The sequence below is a fragment of the Galleria mellonella genome, unplaced genomic scaffold, assembly GCF_026898425.1.
Source record: "Galleria mellonella isolate WM207_F2 unplaced genomic scaffold, CSIRO_AGI_GalMel_v1 utg173, whole genome shotgun sequence".
NCBI lineage: Eukaryota > Metazoa > Arthropoda > Insecta > Lepidoptera > Pyralidae > Galleria > Galleria mellonella.
In genome coordinates, this window is record NW_026442016.1 from 4,609,953 (window position 1) to 4,630,475 (window position 20,523).

Below are 20,523 nucleotides of genomic sequence, written 5' to 3' on the forward strand. Positions count from 1 at the left end.
AACTCCTTCATTTTGAAGTGTTGATGACCGCTGAAATTGAGGACGGATTGTTGAAATTATCTTGACTTTCACCTATTTCGTACAATTAGACAAGTAATAATAAGAGTTATCTATATTTAAAATATATACTTAAAAAAAAATACTAAAACATTCCAGTCAATTTTAGTAGATTATCCAGCATAATAAACTTTTGCTAACGGATACTAATACAGCTATCCGCAATACCACTATCTACTTTCTTGGAAGGCGGACTTGGAACGCAACTAACAAACCCGGCCAGGCCGTAAGTCGATCGCGCACTATAGCGTGGAGCGCACGCTATCGCACCGTTACATTACGATCGTATAATTTTTTTAAGTGCACGGTGAACAGTGTTCAATCGTTTGACCGGTAACCTGTAAAATATGTAAGTAATTATCATGTCTTACGAGATACAAGATAATTATATAATTAAAGTTTGTTATAACAAAATTAATTTTAAAATAGATTAACGTATTGTTTTTAAATCATTTATCTATAAAGCTTTAGAGTAAGTATAGATCAAGAATAGTACCTATTAAAGACACTGGAGTCATGTCTCTCAATTAATATTTTAAATTGATAATTTTGGAAAATTAGTTTTATAGATCCCCATAAACAAATTTATAATAATATTGACATAAATCTATTAGCGATTTAGATTGAAAATTTCACTGTAAAATAATATAATTTTAATTTTAGAGACAGATTTAGAAAAATAGCACTTTAGAATCGATCCAGCTGTTCATATCCATATATGTCTGTAATAAATTACTAAAAATCTATTGTCATATGTATCGCTCTATTAAATTAAGATTTAATATAAATACTTGGAAAAATAACAATTTAGGCCATTTTAACTGTACCTATTTTTAACTGTATACACAATTAACTAATAATAAAACAGTATTATAAAAAAATCATGTGAAATTTGCTAGTATAAATTCTGCACTTATTTTACATATTTTAAACAAATTATCATTAAACAAAATTTTAATCATCAGATAATTAAACCTTTACTATTTAAATACTTAACTACATAATATTAATTTATAATATTCTCTTTCATTAGAGATTTATTAACAAAATTAGTACTAAATGCCTACATAAACCCTTATATTCCACTTGTAAAAATATTCCAAAAGATTTACATACATATTCAAGTATAAGTAAAAAATAAATAGTAACAAAAGTGTAGATAATTACCTACACATCATCAGATCAGAAAGTATGTAAGAGTCGCACGCCGAACAGAAAGTTCGATGTTTCACGAATCGTGATACGACACTTCGACCATTTCACTTTTACTCGTAAATAAATACCTACTTGTCGCCAACTAAAACCATGACTAAACCGAAACAGTGGTAACAATATCACCGTCCAATGTCCATAGGCTATAATGACCTTTTACGATTACGATTAACTATCTTACTACAAAATAATTTAAAACACCTTGTATTTAAAAACATGTTCAACAAACCAATATCCAAATCATTGATTGATAGTAGATTTTTTTAAGTTTTATTAATTCGGATTTACTTCTATGTAAACAATGTCTAATGTATGTTTTTTTTTTTTTGTAGTAAGACCATGGGTATTCATTGACCATATAATTATCTCTTACAAGAGCAACATTTACGATTTTTCACAATATTGAGTTGGTTTGAATCGCTCAGTTTCGTAATAACAATTAGTTAGGTACTTAAAAATGCCGGTTAATGTTCCAACCTGAATAAAAATTTAATTGACGCCTAATTAACCATTCGACGTCGCAGTTATGCGACTGAATTTAGAATGCAAATCTCATGAAATATTGTTGCAAAGGAGGAATTCCTTTGACATTATTGGATATGTATTATGGGTGGGTAATATATAGCAATATCTATGTTTTTTTTATACAACTTAGAATGGCAAACAAGCTGACGGCCCACCTGATGGAAAGTGGTAACCGTCGCCTATAGACATGAGATGATCGCCCATGGACATAACAGAGTATACTGTTTCTCCCATGATACTCCCCATGCGTTGCCATTCCTGAGGACTCAGGTGTTATTCCTCTGTACCCAGTAAATTCACGCCATATCCCACCCTTCAAACCGAAACACAGCCATGAAAACACAACTGCTTCACGGTTGAAACAGAAATGGGACAGAGGCACCCAAGCAATCGACTTTTGTACAAAGCTACAATATCTATATACATATATGCCCAATAACGATATATAAAATATATAAAACAAATCCAATATATAATATTAAAGTGCAGCCGATCAAAATTTAGACATATCCAACCAATGTAAACGATAAGTAAATGGATGATGACCTGTTTTCCATCATCAATGTCTAAAGAAATCCAATATATAGATATCAGAGCGGTAATTATATTATCCATGCCTAGTATTTATACTCATACTAATATTTTAAAGTATTCTAATGCATAAACTCAAAAACTAGTATTTAAGCGATTTTAAAAATTCTTTTACCTATAGAAAGCTATAATTATTAGTGAGTAATTTAGGCTGTATTATATTTTTGAAAAGTGTATCTACCTGTATGAAGCCGGGACGGATCACTAGTGTTACAATAAACTATTAAACGAAATATTGATAATGTATAGTCTAAAGTTCACATTATTCTTGTTCAGGGGAAAATATATCTACATATATAACGTCAGTGAAACGAAATATAATTTATTTATTTGTATAAGAAAATCTAAGGTTTATTAAAATAGTAACAGTTTTTATGAAAAAAGTAGTATAATAGTAAATTTCATAATAGTACTATAAAAATCACTCCCGCTGATTCAATGAGGTCCGGCCTCTGCCTCATAAAAAAAAAAGCAAAACAATAATTACATAAAAATTAAATCGTACACAACTTATTAAAAAAAAAAATTACATTCATCTTTTTTTATTGTTAATGAATGATAACTGTATTTGCTTTCTTATTTGTGAATTTATCTGCAGACAATAAGAGATCAATTTCACTTACACACTTAGCTAGTCGAGCGTAAGAGGATGTAAACACTATTTAATATTCAATGGAACCCTATTGTAGTGCCAACCATGTCTGTCTCTTTGTTTGTCACGGGCCTTAGTAATTAAGCGACCAATCTAAAGGCGACTTTAAATTCACAGGATTATAACGCACAATACTCTGACCCAATGCTGAAGAAAGTAAGAAAATCTTACTAAATCGGTCAAGTGTTAGTGAAACTAGTGTCTAGAGGGTTCTGTACCGTTGAGAATTTAAAATTATTAATATAAAATAAAAAAATTAAATGTAACTTGCGATTTTCTCTTGTTGAAATAAAAATAACCTGTAGATTTACAATGAATGCTTAGAACATACATAAATAGTATTAGTAAAACCTTTTTTTATAATTTTAACAGGATTTTTTATTTTATTTCCACAAATATCTGACTTTTTTTTTATTTATCACATCAACATATCATAACATAATGTAAAAAATATAAGCTTAAAAAATAAATTTGAAGAACGTTCAGATACTATTCACGATCCTTAACTAATATTATAAATGCGAAAGTGAGTTTGTTTATTTGTTTATTACGCTTTCACTTTTAAACCTAACTAATGAATTTTGGTATAGTGATACTGGTCAGTGTCGCGCGTAAAAGCTAGTTTTTTTATTATAAAGATTCGTAGTGTTTACCTAGATAGCAACATTGTATGTTATGATACCTACCTATATTATGAACATGACTTTACATGTATTTGTATAACTTAAATAAAATTATTAATTAACGCTATCTTTTTATTGCGAGTAGGTATATAAACTTTAACCCGTTGAAATAAATAAAATTACACATTCCTATAAAATCGAGAGTTTGTCAAGAAATTTTTATTAATTTCCAAGACTAGTGATATTATATATATTTTTTTTAATGTATGATGATGGAATGGTAACTCGGCCTGTGCTAACGGTATACACTGGTGGGGCATCAGTGAGGGATGATAGCTGAAAATGAAAAGAACAAGCCAGTTAGTCCATTGTGATGTATTGAGACCTGGAATTCAAAATAATGTTTTTCAGAGGAGGCCACGTGGAGGTTGACCTGACTGGGTATATTGCTAACAATGCAACTAGTATACTGCATTACAAACAATTCCGCCCCCCTATTCTCATACTAGTACTAATTGAGATTTAATGGTTCATAAGACAATAATAGTTAGAATCGTGTTCAACAAAAAAATCACTTCTATTGTGGCAAAACCAGTTATTTTAATTTAAAAACTAAACGACTGAACAAATTTTGATGAAAATTTCTATAGGATCATTTCTGTAAGTAAATTCTTTTAGATAAAAAAAAAATCCAAATCGGTTTCCTACTAACGGAGATGTGAAGTAACAAACATTAAAAAAGAACAACCGAATTGCGAACCTACATTTTTGAAGTTGGTTGAAAACATGATGCTACGTAGTTTTTTAGATATGATACAAAATGTGAGTAAGAAGCCATTTCCCCTTCCTTTATCTCCAAAGTTTTTGAAACAAAAAATATGAAATAATTACAATTTATAAAAGTATATGTTAATATTACTAAATAAATAAAAGGATATTTCTAACAAGCACAGTTTTTGAGAAATTATTAAAAACCTTCAAAAACAAACTTATTTATTTATTTAACTATTTATTACACCAGAAACATAAAAATATACAATGACAATTAAACAATTCAAGTGAAATACAGTAACATAAATTACAGATTAAAATATATATGTACATAAAGGTACAAAAGGCGCTCTTATCGCTAGGGTAATCACTTTCAGACAACCTTTAGTTACGCGATCCAGTTTTTAACCACATTTATGTCCAAAATAAAGATTTAATTAATTGTAGTATCAATAATAATAGCTAGAAGTATTTCATTACAAGAAATGCATTAAAAGTAACATTTTATGCTATATTTATATACTTATGTACGGAAGTTAAACTTGCACCCGACCAATTTTTTTTACTAGGTAAGTTTAGCTAAGTTTTTTATTTATTTACTAGGTAGGTATCAGTTCATATAGAATGAAATTTAAAGCATCCTTTTTGTCCTTTTATGGAGGTGTTCTATCAGGAAATAGAAATAGATCAGAAAATGACAAGAAAATGTTATACACTCTCGTACACAACACATTTACGAGCAATTTAATTTCATTAAGACAAAACATCCTTTTAAATTAATGCTAATTATTTCAATTTCATAACTAGACTAGATTTCTAGATAATTTTTAATATTTAATTCAGTGGTGTTGTATGCAAAAGTATTTTGCAATGTTACAGCCTTTACAATAAAAGATTGTTTCGTGTTATTTTGTATTGGCGAGGTCAGTACGTAGCTACTTTTCGCATACGGATCTCATCGTTCATTATAAAGAGATACCGCTAGTGATTGAACAGTTATTTCTTTAAGTGTAAATAACGTATATGGTAAAACAAGGTAAAAGAGGATCTATGGGTAGAGAACCCATGATTATCTTTATCAATTATTATTAGGTAGCAAGTACTAATTACTAAGCAATATCATAAATAGACATCCCTGCAGATATACAGTATGAAAAAATAACATCTGAGTCCCCAATAATAGGGATTCCTATAAAAAAATATAGATGTCCTGGTACAAAAAAATAATTCTGTTTTCCAATGGGATTATTTAAATAATTCGATTTTAATTTGGACTGCGTTTTCTTCTGTGTAATTGCATCTAGAGACTATTTGAAAAAATTAATGAAACTGGCTGTAATTATATTAAGTGCATTTGATTTTTTTTTTTAATTAGGATAAGGATATTAATTTCATCCGATAAATTAGCATCCTCTGGCAAAATTAAATGTCAGCTCATTACAATGCCTGTTTTTTATAATTGCCTTTCTCTTTTTCTATTCATATGTTATCTTATTAAATATTAATAACATCAAATACAGAGTTACAGAAATTAAGTTTCATTACTTAATACGTATACGCAGTAGATCCCTAATGCAATAGTACACCTAATACTATATAGAAATCAATCAGTAAAGCGTGTTTGCTGGTATTTACTATCAGTACTAACTGTTGAAATCGCATTAATTTACGTAATATATGTAGTATAAAATTTATTGCGGCGGGAAATATGGCAAAACGGTTTCAAGGATATAAATCGCATGACCTTTGAGTAGTGCACATAACAATATCGCGGCGTGACCATACAGAATTTAAAATATGGACAACAACCCATTTAATATAAGATACTACCTGGTATTGAGGAGTATGGGATTAGTAATGAAGGTCTAAAAACCCCCATATAATATACCCTATCAGGTCGACCTCCAAGCAATTCCCCTGGAAATCAGTATGATTAATTATTATTATATTCATTACGATAAGTCAACTGACCTGCTTTCATCCAGCACCGATGCCCCGCCAGAGCACACCAATAGCACGGGCAGAGTTGTCATTCTATTTTCACCCTTTAAAAAAATACCTGACTTCGTCCGTGTAAGCGGGATATGTTCAGTGACCGAGATAAAAAGTAACATACCATTTCCATACCATATACTAAGCAACTGTACTATATGTACCTATATCAAATTTAAAAAAATGTGGATACAAGAATTATACTTTTTTGTTCATTATCAAAATGAAGAAAAAATTCATAAGTTTTTTTAAAGGATGCTTTTTATTAGGGAATCCTAAAAAATCAAAACATTAATAAGCAATTAAGACCAGGAAAGTAAGAGAAATTATAAAGTAATAACATAGATCTAGGATATACATTTTAACTTCTTTAGTTTACGGTGTTTAAGGCCTCTCATAAAAGCATCCTGGTCCTTAATACGACATGTCTTAGCTATGCTTAATTTTATGGCGATTGGTTGACGTTAAAATGTAACTAAACAAACTAATAAGCTCGCAGGTTTATAATATTATTAAAGCAAGAAGGATTAGTGGACTAATATATAAGAATAATAAGTATATATCTAAGGTGTTTTTATATTATACATAAAAATTTTAAATTCTATGCTCGTGCACACATATATTACATAGTCACCTGCGTACGTACCACATAGATATATGTACTATATACACTACAATGGACTTACAATCCTAAATACTTACTTGTGTATGTTATCAACAAACCAAGAATCTGGCTTCAAACTTCAAGTAAGTCGAGAAACGCCGACAGTGGCGCAATTAAGTCATCTTGACCAACCAAAGGTTCTATTGCCACACAGCCAACAAACTTCGTAACATACCTATCTACTTATTTCCATCCACACGGTACAATGGCCATGGAGGAATGCTAGCGTACCTACGCTTACTTCTACTTAAATAAACCACAAGACTATATTGTATACTAGTTTTTACCGCAACTTCGTCCTCGTGACTGGGATATTGTTTGATCGAGACGAAAATAGTCAAACATTACGTGTATATTTAATTACATTATGATTGGTCTATAGGTTAGGTCGAGAGGTGAACAAACAAAATGACTTTTAGATTATGAATATGAGTAAAAAGTAAGAATTGTTTTATTAGCTAAAGTAATAACGAGGACAAAGAATATAGGTACACAGTTAATACTCTATATTGTTTATTCCAAAAAATTACAATAGTATTTTAATTTTATTAAGATAGAAATACAAAAAAAAAATCAAGAAGAAGTCACACTAAGAAAACAATGGGCGGCCTTACCACTAAAAGCGATCTTATCCAGGAAACTTTTAAATCCAAATATCCAAACTCGAAACCTACTAATAGTATTCGTTAAACTAAACACCTTTCCCAAGAAACTGAATAGGATGACAATTTTTTTTTATTATTTATTAAAATAAACAGGTAGGTAATACAAACATTACCAGACTTTATACTCGTACCTTTGTACAATACCTAGTGGCAATTTGTCTATTTAATGCACTGTTATTCAAGCAAAGCCGATATTCCAAGATTTAACGCAAAAAAAATACATATAATACTGTCACTTTCTTTGAAAATCATACTTAATAATTCAACAAGTCCGTGCACTGTTATCATAATATCAAATTACTTTTAAAGTGACCAAATGGCTATTTCTTTATCATCACGTACAAAAGTATGGTAAGTAAAGAATAACATTATCTATACCCTTAAAAATAAATCATACTTAATTATCTATAGAAATTGATATCATATATACCTATCGTGTATCAGAGATTAGAGGTAAAATTAGATACTGATCTAAACAATACAAAAATGTTTAAGAATATTTTCAAATGCATATCTCTGTATTCGAAAATCTAGTAATAAGTAAGTATTCAATTGAATAATTTTACCGACAGTTCGAACCGATACTTCCGATGGGATTTTTTTTAATGGATGATAATGGAATGATAACCCTGCGCTAACGATATACGTTGGCGGAGCACCAATGAGGGATGATAGGTGAGATGAAAGTGCAGGTCAGTTAGCTTACCGTGAATACACACCAATACACCTGAAATTCAGCACGATGGTTTCCAGGAGGGACCACGTGGAGTTCGACCTGATAGGGTATATTGCTAGCAATGGGACTGATAGTCCGCATTAATTAAAATCCCTTCCCCCCGCCCTTCCCATGGGATTCAAACCCACATCTCTCAGCTTATCCGGGTTTACGATCGAGTCTAAGATCGATAATCATCCTAAATTAATAAATAAATCACCACTAAATTTTTTTTTCAGGTTTTACGACTTAAGAATAAGAACTTGTTATATTGTTCCATTGCCTAATTTGGACGTCTAGACCGGGTTATTTAAAATATATTTAAATTACCTCGACTTTAAAATACCGCCGAGACCTCGCGAAGTAAAGTACCCCAAAACCTCATAAGGCCACTATTATTACGAAAACATAGGTATGTTAATTATAGGCAGTCAGGTACGTTCCGTTCTACATTATAAACTTTAACGTATAAAAGTTATCATTATTATACAACGTAAAAAAGTAGACGTGTCTAATAAAATACGTTTGTTATCATCATTATTTTCAGAAATGTGTATTATTTAAAATACATACATTATAAATGCAGATACAAAATGCAAAATACCTATTTCTATTTTGCATTTTAAATACTTTTAAATAAGTTATTTTTCCAATTTATTTATGTAAATTAATGTACTATAAGTATATAAAATCCAGTAATACTTTATATAAATATCCAGTATTTGTAAAATGTAAAATGGTTTTGTAAATTTTTTAAATCATCCTCACTAATATTATAAATGTGAAAGTGAATTTCTTTGTTACCTTATAGCGCCTTAACCGCTTTGCCAATCAATATAAAATATAGGCTACCTTTGATCCCGGTCAGTAAATATTTTGATCACAACGAAGTTACAGGTAAAAGCTTCAAATTTACTTCATGTATGAATGTTGGCATTATTGTCGCATGGCAGGCAGGTAGCGTAGAAATATAATGCCTTGGTATTTATGGCAAGCAGGTAGAAAATCAAGAGTAGTAAACAATCACAGCCACAGAGATGGAACATGAAAAATGACCTATTTGAACATATATTAATTTTAAAATCAATGAAATAAGAATGAGGTACCTATTTTAATTTGCATTTTGTACTGAACTAACTAAAAAAATCAATATATAAAATGGTTTTAAAAGAAAACCATTTTATATATTGATTTTTTTAGTTAAAATTAACCAAGCTTTTATATTTTAAATTAAAAATATTTTTAATAAACTATTTTGCACATCTTTGACCTTACCTTTTTCATAATTATTATTACCAATCTAAATTGGTTATGTTAAACTATAAAAAAGAAAATTCTGTTCTTATATATTCATACATACTTAAAATAAACTAAAAATTGTATTTGTATAAAATCGTGTTTCTTGACCTAACAGTATTTTCTTAATAAATCAGTCAAAATTTATTTTATCATTTATAATTACGAAGTACTTATTTATTATAGACTGTTTTCAGTTACTGTGTGACTAATTGTTAAATTATCATAAAAAATTTAACTACGGTTGCCATCTTGCCTGCCAAATGCCAATGCTACTGCGTGGCAACTACTACTACTACAAAACTGCCCAAAAGAGGGAGGTCTATGTTCAGCATTAAACAATTAATGGCTAATATAATGATGGTAATGTTTCCTGTTACTTCAGCCACACAAAACCAGTTAATCTTTTCTGCTGTTGAGTTGCACGCTGAAGTATTATATAATATATATACATATATATATATATATATATATTTTAGGCTTCTGAATCATCTACTGAATAAAAACCGGCTTCTTATTAAACTATTGTTTTCATTAAACTTAGTGTCAATAGGAGAATATAATAAATAAAATTAAAAAGTCTAAATACTGTATATAAACATAAAGTATCCTATAGAAATTAACAGATAAACAATAAAAAGTATTTCCATTGCTATAAACAATGGAACTGAAACTAATATTTATCTCCGATAATAATGTGTAGAATACCTATAATTATTTCTATATTATTATCATTTGTTTAAGTAAACTATTTTAAATCTCCATTTTATCTGTTTGACCCTCCTACAGTGAATTCTAAACGTCATATCGACGGGATCTCAGTTCACTGTCCTAGTCGGAAAGATATGGACGCAAACTCGTTTATAATTAAATTGCTCAATAATAACTAACAAAATGATTAATAAAATATTTAATTCTTATTTTAATGCAAGTGTCAATATATGCACACGGGCTGTATTAATAATTATAAGTGCAATTATATATCAAACGTTTGTTATAGTTGAAGTGTTTTTAAATAGTTTCAATTTAGTCTACCCGCCGTATTTAGCGAAACCTATTGTATTGATGCAGTCTACAGTTATCGACATCCTGAAATGTATATTAAGTATATTAGCCTATGAGGTAAATATTATAAGTTTAAAAAATAAGAAAGTTAACTGCATGAATAATAACGATAAGAGAATGAATGACTATACTTTTATTTGAATTAGTATACAATGTAATGAGTAAAAGTACATAAACAAGATGCTTTATACCTGAAGCTAGGAGTTGTTTATAAAATTGAAATTCGCAACTATGTAACAGTGATAGAGCTTGTAATGATGCGGTTACTTTTGATAACGAAAGTGTTGTTACTTTCATACACACATGCCTAACAGCTGGCTTAATAATTTTGAATGTGAATTTGAGAAAGTGAAAGAGAGACCCAAATCCGACTCACTCACTGACACAGTTTTCTTTTGTTGCGGGCTCAAAATCTTACTCGATGTTTAAAAAGGAAGCGGTTCTTAATACAGCTCCATTATGTTCTGTATGTGACCCGATATCTTCACAAATTGTGGACAGATTACGTTTTGGCCACGTACAATGATTAAATCAAAACCTGATTAATAAAAAAACTCAAAATATAGGAAAAATCTTAATTCAGCGTTAATAGATAAATTAATTCAAAACTATACTCTTATTGGAGTTGTCAGAAACAATACGATGCCCTTTCAATTCTTATTATTATTATTACTTTGATACTCACTTTTCTCATTATACTATCGACAGCGAGTACACCGACGTCTTTCGAATCAAGCAACCTTTATAACCAGTTTATAAGACAAAAACCATGAAAAGAGTTTAAGTAAGGACAGTAAAAAATTTAGATCATTACTAATTAATGTTTATTTTTTATAAATCAATTACTTTTTTATTATTGTACCTAGAGCATCCACGACGTCGTCTATGTGACTAGAATATATTCATTGGCATATCAATCTTAGAGGTAACAAACCAACTAATTTCATATTTATGATATCGGTAAAGATACTAATGAGAGTGGTAATTATAGGAATGAGTTCTTGGTATTTATTTATCCATATGTGCTCCGTTTACCTATACGTCTAAAATATCTTAAAAATGTACACTGAGTAAAATGAGATATTAAAATTTGTCATATATTTATTTCCAGACAGCCATGATGAACGGCTTCGTAAGAAGACTTCTTCGGTTTATGGTGTCTCTATTGGCGATCATAGTATATCCACTAACATTTTTCGTAAATATCAAACGGACTAGAAAATGCCCACCACCCGTAAATCCTATACTGTTCAAGTCGGCTACAACCTTAACTATGATGATCAGGAATAAAGAGGTAATTATTCAATATAATATCATAATGTATAAATAATTTGTAGTATATCAAGAATATTATCTATCTATTATTCTATCAATTATTTTTAATATGCCAATATAAGTGCTGAAAACAGCGCTGTAAGCGCTATAGGAATGCTTAAATTAATTTGTTCTCGCTCAAATTAAAGGACCCACTAAATGAGTGTACACATATTTACAAGTCTTAAACATTTAATGTTTACACATCATCTGATGATATCATAAAGTGGACGATTATTAAGGTAAATACAATAACGTAAACTATTAGAGATGTAATACAGAACCTATAGCGTAACTGATAGAATCTGTATTAAAAAAAGAATTGAAATGCTGACTGACTGAAATAAAAAATAATAGCGCAAAAAATCTTAAAATTTATATATAATGCAAATATGTAATGAAGAAGGTTTTTAACGTCTGTGTGGTCCCGGCATAGAATAGGCGACCCCTTCCTTTCCTTTAGGTGTCATAAGAAATGACTAAAGGAACTTAATGGTAAAGAGATGGGCAACAGCATCCCTCATAATATTTCTAAAAGCCTAATTGCGGTTGCCAACCCGCCTGTCAAATGTGGCAACTACTAATAAAACTCCCCTTACGGAGAAGGCTTATGTTCAGCAGTGAACAGTTAACGACTGTAATGATGAAGGTTCTGAACGTAATTTCACTTTCCTTAATTTTATTTTCTTTATTTTAATAATAAGGGTTTTTAATGGGTGTAAATAGATCGGTAATTTCGCCTGTGCTGTCGACTATTTGGATGCAACTATCGGTATACGATGACGAGGCACTAATATGATAGGTGAGGATGAGTTCAGACCATCGTAATAAATTATCAATACGATGATTTATGGGTGATAACGGATAGTTTCCAGAAGATCCACATGAAAGTCGACATGACAAGGTGTATTACTAGCAATGAGACTATTAGATCTCAGAAAACCTTAGAAATAAACAGGTTAGCCACAAGCAAATACTTCTATTAACAAATAAAAGTATTCAGATATATTTGAAGCAAACAAACAAATTTTATTTCAGATCACATCAGAAGAAATAGTAGCGGCTTACATAGAAAGATGCAAAGAAGTCAATCCATATGTGAACGCTATAGTGGAGCCTCGGTATGAAGCGGCGATACGAGAAGCTCGAAGCATAGACAAAATGATAGCTTCAACAGACAAATCCGCCGAGGAATTAGCCAAGGAATATCCCCTTCTAGGCTTACCCATGACTGTAAAAGAAAGCATTGCAGTAGAAGGTAATTCAAATAAAGAATACTTATTCATCAATTTAATAAGTATTTATTTTCAATTAACGTACTTACTAAAATGGTGGTTTGATTGGAATATAAAAGATCAAGCTTGAAATTTAGAATTTTAAGTTCATATTCTCTATTAGTTTTAAAAAGAATGAGATGACTGTAATTTAATAGAGTCAAAAAGCATAAGGCCTGTGAAAGTATCTATTAAGATCTGTTTAATTGCCTAATAAACAATTTCAACTTGAACTGAGAGAAAGCCTTTTAGTAGTAGACTGTAAATGCTTATCGTCATAGAAATTCCTAGAAATTGTGATGATTATCATCACTGTTTATTTTAAGTATAATATAAAAAAAGAACTCATTAGACATGTCACCAGGTGATAAATTAATCTAATTATCTCTTATGGGATACACAGTCCTACAGTTGTGAAGATGATTTTTCTTAAACACAACCATGAAAAACGCATACAATTTGATATAGTAGTATTTGCGTAATACCGGAACAAACATATTTATAAACAGATAGACATTTCTAAAAAAATATTGAGTTAACTTATATAAATATAAGTAAGAAAAAAAATCCTATTCTTAGTATGTATAGGTAAATACGTACAATACTGTTATGCTACGTAGGTAAGTACAACTTACGAATCATTATCACGTAAGAATAGAAACTACAATCATAAAACACTGCGTAATTTCCTTAGGTACTACCATTTTGTATAATTAACCGTGGCCGTTGGCCGCATCCAGTTGAATGCCAATTAATTAATCAGATAGCTGCTATGTAACTATTTAAGGCACCTGATTTTTATTACACCATCTAGTTACTTCATACCGTGCAAGTGCAGTTTAGGATATAAGTTATTAAATATTTCGCAGTTACATTTGAAGTTTGCGTTCCTGTCTTTCATCTAGACAGTAATTTTGATGTATATATACCTTGTATTATAAATGCATATTTCAATTATTAGAAGTTTGAAAACAGGTCCATCTTGTAGAATGTACATTTTTATAATCTTTAAACAAACTGATGATGAAAATTAGTAGCCCTTACCATTCCTGAGGATTAATATATTGTCTCTAAGATCTTAGAAATATAAATTATACTCCCATTAAGTTAATTAGTACCTTTTATATGGCATTTCTGGATCAAATTTTTGGATGGCTCTCTAAAAACAGATCACAGGCTGCCCAGTGAACCACCAATTCTGTAGAATCTCAAATACACGTTGAATTTCAGGAGCGGGATATAGTAATTTACATTAATTACTGATATCTATGGTGTCCATGGCAAGGTGCTGTCATATTTGTTGTTACAAAATTCTTTTCCATTGCGACATACATAAAAAACACACACACATGGTACTTTTTTTAAGAGTTGCCTCATGTCGATGCAACTAATTAAATAACTAATTATACTAGATACTTTATTTATATTACATCTTTTTTATTCTAGTATTATTTCAATTACAGGTATGAGTAATGATTGTGGCACGGTATACCCATACAGGAACCCAGCTAAATCAGACGCAGCTATTATAAAATTGGCGCGAGCAGCCGGAGCCATTCCTATTGCTGTAACAAACACTCCACAACTCTGCATGAACTGGGAGACATATAATAATGTATTAGGACTAACTACCAACCCTTATGATCAACAACGAACAACAGGTGGATCATCTGGTGGCGAAGTATGTAATCTTTTTATAATTTATAGAGAATACTATTAAAATGAGGTAGATATTATTAGAATGATCATGTCTATAGCCGACGGTTACCACTTTCCATCAGGTGAGCCGTCAGCTTGCTATTCCTTCTAAGTTGCGTTAAAAATATATAAACTTAACAGACACTCATCTTTTTTATAATTGAAACAATACATATATTTTATAATGCTAATATTTCAAAAAAGAAAGATCTTTGGTTTTTTAAACTTCTATTACAATCACGCTCAATAATTAGCTATTCTCTCCTTTTTTTTAATTAAATTTTAAATGGTTGATCGAATTTGAATGTTTGATGCAAAGATAAACATTACAATGAACACAGATTATCTTTTTAACTTATTTCACGTGGACAATTCTGTGGGCTGTCAGTAGTCCAATAAATAGCAATTTAGCGGATAGTCACTGGATGGTTAACAATTAGTATAGGTAATAACACCATGTGCATTTTCTAGATTGAATTACACGTAATTAGTGTTTATACCTAATGTTACATACATTACTGATAGATACATACTGATGTTTTAATTAACTACAAGATGAAACATTTACAAAGTCATCTCGATATGCATCTGTGTCACAAATATTTTACCTCACATCCATGTCGAAAACTATATATTATTTTGTTTCGTAATTTCGATTTATAGTAATTAATCGTTTCTATCAGCTACATTTTGTCATTTTGTACGAATAATTGAATATATATTTTATAACCACAAATACAAATATCGGTAATAAAATGTGATATAGGGTAAAAATCTAAAAATAACGGACTCCTATTATATTATGATAATAATTTTCTTAATTGATTTAATCAATCAAACCAAATGATGACTTGTTGATACAAACATAAATAAAACAGACTGAAATGCTACTATTTTTAATTTCATAGTTGAATCATAAACGATAATTAGCGGAACTATGTGTTAATTTATTCATAATATTAGTAGCTGATTATATGTTAATTACTTTATTAGTAGTGAGATATTTCAAATTACAATTACTGTTTATCTTCTTTACAGAGTACTACAGCTGCTATGCTTAACAACAACTTAACTAAAGTTGCTGTTTAGCAACTGATATGTATTTTAATCACATTCTATTAGGATCCCTTTTAATTTTTCTAGGCGGCATTGATCTCGTCAGCGGCCTCAGTCATGGGAGTCGGTTCGGATATTGCTGGATCACTAAGACTTCCTCCCATGTTCACTGGAATATTTGGTCATAAGCCCACACCTAAACTGTGGTCAGTAGCAGGTAAATATTTTTTGTTATCATCTGTAGCAGGTAAATGTTTTTTGTTATCATCTGTATTGGAAGTTTAGCAAAATGAGTATGTTATTTCGGCAGTTAACTCACCTAGGGGGCGGGTTACTTTGGTTTCCAATAATCTGGACGAGTAAATCGAATGTTCGTTCACAAAAATGGAATGAAACCATTAACAGATATTAAACTGTTGCAGTATTTTTAATTAAGTATTCTACATATAGGTATATTTGTGATTTATTAAGCATGAAACTAATTGGAGAATGTTCAGGTCATTTTTGTCAAGTTTGCTCAATAGAGGGATTTTAGTTATTTTTCTAAAAGTTTCTGACACAAACCGGGTACACTTACTTGACATTTTTACTGCTACTTAACAGTAAAAGCTGTATGTAATGTTATATACTATATCAGCCGTTAACTGTCCACTACTTAACTTAGGCCACCCTCCTTTGGGGGGGTTTGCCAGTAGTTGCCAAGCTTGACTGACAGATTGGCAACCGCCATCAAGCATTGATGATGTTTTAAGAGGAACACTACTGCCCATTCCTCTACCATTTAGTTACCTTAGTCGTCTCTTACAGAAAAGAACGGGGTAGCTACATTGTCTAATATAACTGTGCTTAATAAATGTTTAATTGAAAATTTCTTAATTTTAATTCCAGGTCATGTACCCGATTGCTTAGATCCAGATTTCGAAGAGTATTTTACACTTGGTCCTATAGCCCGCTACGCTGAGGACTTATCTTTACTTTTAAAAGTATTGAAACAGCCTGGAGCCCCTGATGTACCATTCGATAAACCTGTAAGCTTAAAAATATATTCATAAAAATATCTTATTGATTCATTCCTTTCTTTCCTTTGAGTGTCGTAAAGGCGACCAAGAAAATTTAATGGTCAGAGGATGGGCAGCAATGCCCTTCTTAAAACTCCCTCCAAAACCTTACTGTGGTTGCCAAATCGCCTGCCAAGCGTGGCAATTACTGGCAAAACCTCCCAAGAAGGAGGCCTATGTTCAGTAGTGGACAGTTAATGGCTGATATGATGATGATGATGAATCATTTATGTACTGATAATGCACTCGTTGATTAATTCCTGTTTCTTACAAATTCATGATTTGTAAGAAACAGGAATTAATGCGATCTTTTAGGTAAACTACGGTAATTTACCTAAGTTATCTCGACGTTTCGACCAGAGTGCATTGGCCAGCAATGGGACAACATAAGATAAATAATAATTTAAATTTATTGTTATAGGTAGACATAACAAAACTAAAATTTTACTACATGGAAGGTGATGGAAGTAATGTATCGAATTCTATTGGATCCGATGTTAAGAACGCAATGAACAGAGCTAAAAGTTATATAAAGAATACATACAACATTGAAGTTCAAGAGGTAATGTTAAATAAATAATAGAAGAAAGGTGCTGGGCACAATATGACGACGAAAATACTAAATACCTACTGAATTAAATATCTTTTAATTTGAATAGTATGAGAATTGAATTACATTTTTTGTAAATGCTACTGCTATCACATTTTATAAGTGTATATAATTTTTTTCCAGCTTAAAATTAAGAACATCGAACATATGTGGGAAATAGGAATCAGAGTCCTCTTGAACATTAGAGATGTTCGTAATATTTACACGGATCCAGAGAACCGGGAAAAATGGATATCAATGTGGCCTGACGTTCTAAAGAAAATGTTCGGATTGTCCAATCATAACTTTTTATGCGTAGCATACGGCCCACTGAAAAAATTTTTCGATGCTTTGCCAAAGAGTTATTACAAAAATTTACTTACCATTTTTGATGAAATTAAAAGTAAATTTGAGGTAAATATATATTGTACATATTCTAGTTTTATAAGTTGTTTGATTTAAAAAAAAACATTGTGTCTTTTTAATTTATTCACATTTCAATCTATCTTTACGTCTCATAACTGCAAACTCATTTTTCCTTCATGAAATAAAAAAATGAACTGAAACTAATATAAAAGCATATATTATAAAAATCGAAAGTTCGTAACAAAATTTTAATTATTCATGTATTCTATCTTATTTTTTATCTTTAAAATATTTTGTATTTTATAGACCATTTTATCTTATTTTTCTGTGTATTTTTACAGAAAGCTCTATCAGACAACGCAGTACTATTATTCCCGACGTTTCCATATCCAGCTCACAAGCACTACAGAATATATTACAAATTTTTAAATTGTGGCTATTTAACAATATTTAGTGCATTGGGCTTACCAGTGACTGCTTGTCCTATAGAATTAACAAATAAGGGACTACCAGTTGGAATACAAATTGTAGCAAATAAATGTAATGATCATTTGACGATAGCTGTTGCTAAAGAATTTGAAAAGGCATTCGGTGGATGGGTACCGCCAAATAAAGAACTTGAAGGTTACATCAAGACTGCTTAGGGTTTAATTAAGTAATTAAATAGATACGATTAATTTATTATATAAGTCGAGTATGTATTATATTTATGTTGACATTTTTATATACAGGGTTTAATTTTGATGTTTCTAGCTAAGAATGTAGGTACTTACATAATTATATTAATACTTCTTGCGTAATCTGTACAAGATGTTATTTTAATAAAGCGACATTTTTTTGTATCATTGTCTCGCCATCAATAAAAAAAAAGATAAAAAAATTGCATTGTAGATCTTTATTAATATGATTTTATTACGACTTCATTTAAATACTAAACTATAAATTCCAAACATCATGCTAAAAAATAATGTATAAAGAGCTATAATAAATTCAATAATACCATTTGGTTTTAACATGTGTAAATGCTAATTACTGTACAAATGAAGCCGATTCTATCATTAATAATACCTGAGGAATTTAACACTTGTACCAAAGAGTTTTGTGATGTAGTGAAATTCCGATGTATTGTAGAGGAGCTTGATTCCTAGATGTTCCCAAACAATAAGTCCTATAGCTTGTTCAGGTCTAGAACCTTTGAGGTAGTCTTAACCTAAAGATAAATATAGCTATCAGACATAAATAAAGCTTAAGGGACTCTTTGAGTTTCAGACCTGACTTACCAATATAGTGTTCAATAATGATCATATTCATTAAAGATCTAGTGTTCAATTGAAATATTAATAAATTATGTCAAAGGTATCACTGTAAATAATTAAAATAATTATTTAAATAGAAACAGGAGGTAATCGAGGTGCATATTTAGAAATATGTGTAATTTCGATGTATGATGTAAAATCCTAATGTTGTATGTTATGTAAATTTTGTACTTTATCACATTAATAAGTTATTAGTGTAAAATACACTGTGTAACTATTAATTTAAAAATCTCTTATTCGTATTACAATGACAAAGTACTAAAATATTAGGCTATTATTATATTTATTTATTAAAAATAGTAAACTATTTTTAATAAACAAATATATTTAATAAACTTAACCGTTATTGCATTCCAATACTTTCGTCCAAAATCTTATTTTTACAATTTACTTAGATAAAAAATATTTGATGACCATATAATTAAATACCTAATTATAATAGGTACATATGTATACACCTAGAAAATTAAGTTAGTCCTATTTTTTTAATTCATAACTAATGAAGCCATATGCGGTTTTTTTTTCAAAAATAATCATATTCCATCCCACCTTATTTTTGAAACAAATAATCTGAATATTTTATTCCAGTAATTTAAAGGGGATATTATGACATGACTAATTAAAAAATTGTGATAATTGAGCATATGCCAATATAATTTTATTTTTAATATGTACTGATAGTTTTATTTTATCTTAGACCTGTTCCAAATATGTAGTCAATTAATTACATATAAATATACAGCAACGTCCCCTTAAAACTTCACCGAAGCCTAGCTACGGTTGCCAACCCGCCTGTTAAGAGTGGCAACTACTAGCAAAAACGGGGGGTTCAGGGTACAGGGGAGATCTATGTCCAGCAGTGGACAGTTAACGGCTGATATGATGATTATGATATAAATATATATCTATAACGAGACTGTTCTCCAAAGAATATAAAGTAGCAGTCTAGCCACTGAACAGTTAACACTAGGCTCATAATAGCGATCGAGTTATGGTCTGATAATGCTTCATTTAGAAGCGAAAC

General features: G+C 30.2%; 1 protein-coding gene across 2 annotated transcripts; it reads left to right on the forward strand.

Moving 5' to 3' along the window:
- Window positions 1–266: 266 nt before the first annotated feature.
- LOC113515435 (fatty-acid amide hydrolase 2-B-like) lies at window positions 267–20,173 on the forward strand. Of its 2 annotated transcripts, none has more exons than XM_052893340.1 (9): window positions 267–406; window positions 11,940–12,122; window positions 13,181–13,400; window positions 14,880–15,097; window positions 16,258–16,387; window positions 17,059–17,198; window positions 17,650–17,790; window positions 17,962–18,231; window positions 18,525–20,173. In XM_052893340.1, exons 2-9 carry the CDS (start codon window positions 11,946–11,948, stop codon window positions 18,825–18,827), a joined length of 1,599 nt encoding a protein of 532 aa, XP_052749300.1. In that variant the 5' UTR covers window positions 267–406; window positions 11,940–11,945; the 3' UTR covers window positions 18,828–20,173. The 2 variants fall into 2 exon arrangements, with proteins under 2 accessions (XP_052749300.1, XP_052749299.1); XM_052893339.1 differs by lacking the exon at window positions 267–406 and adding an exon at window positions 10,585–10,885.
- Window positions 20,174–20,523: the final 350 nt, after the last annotated feature.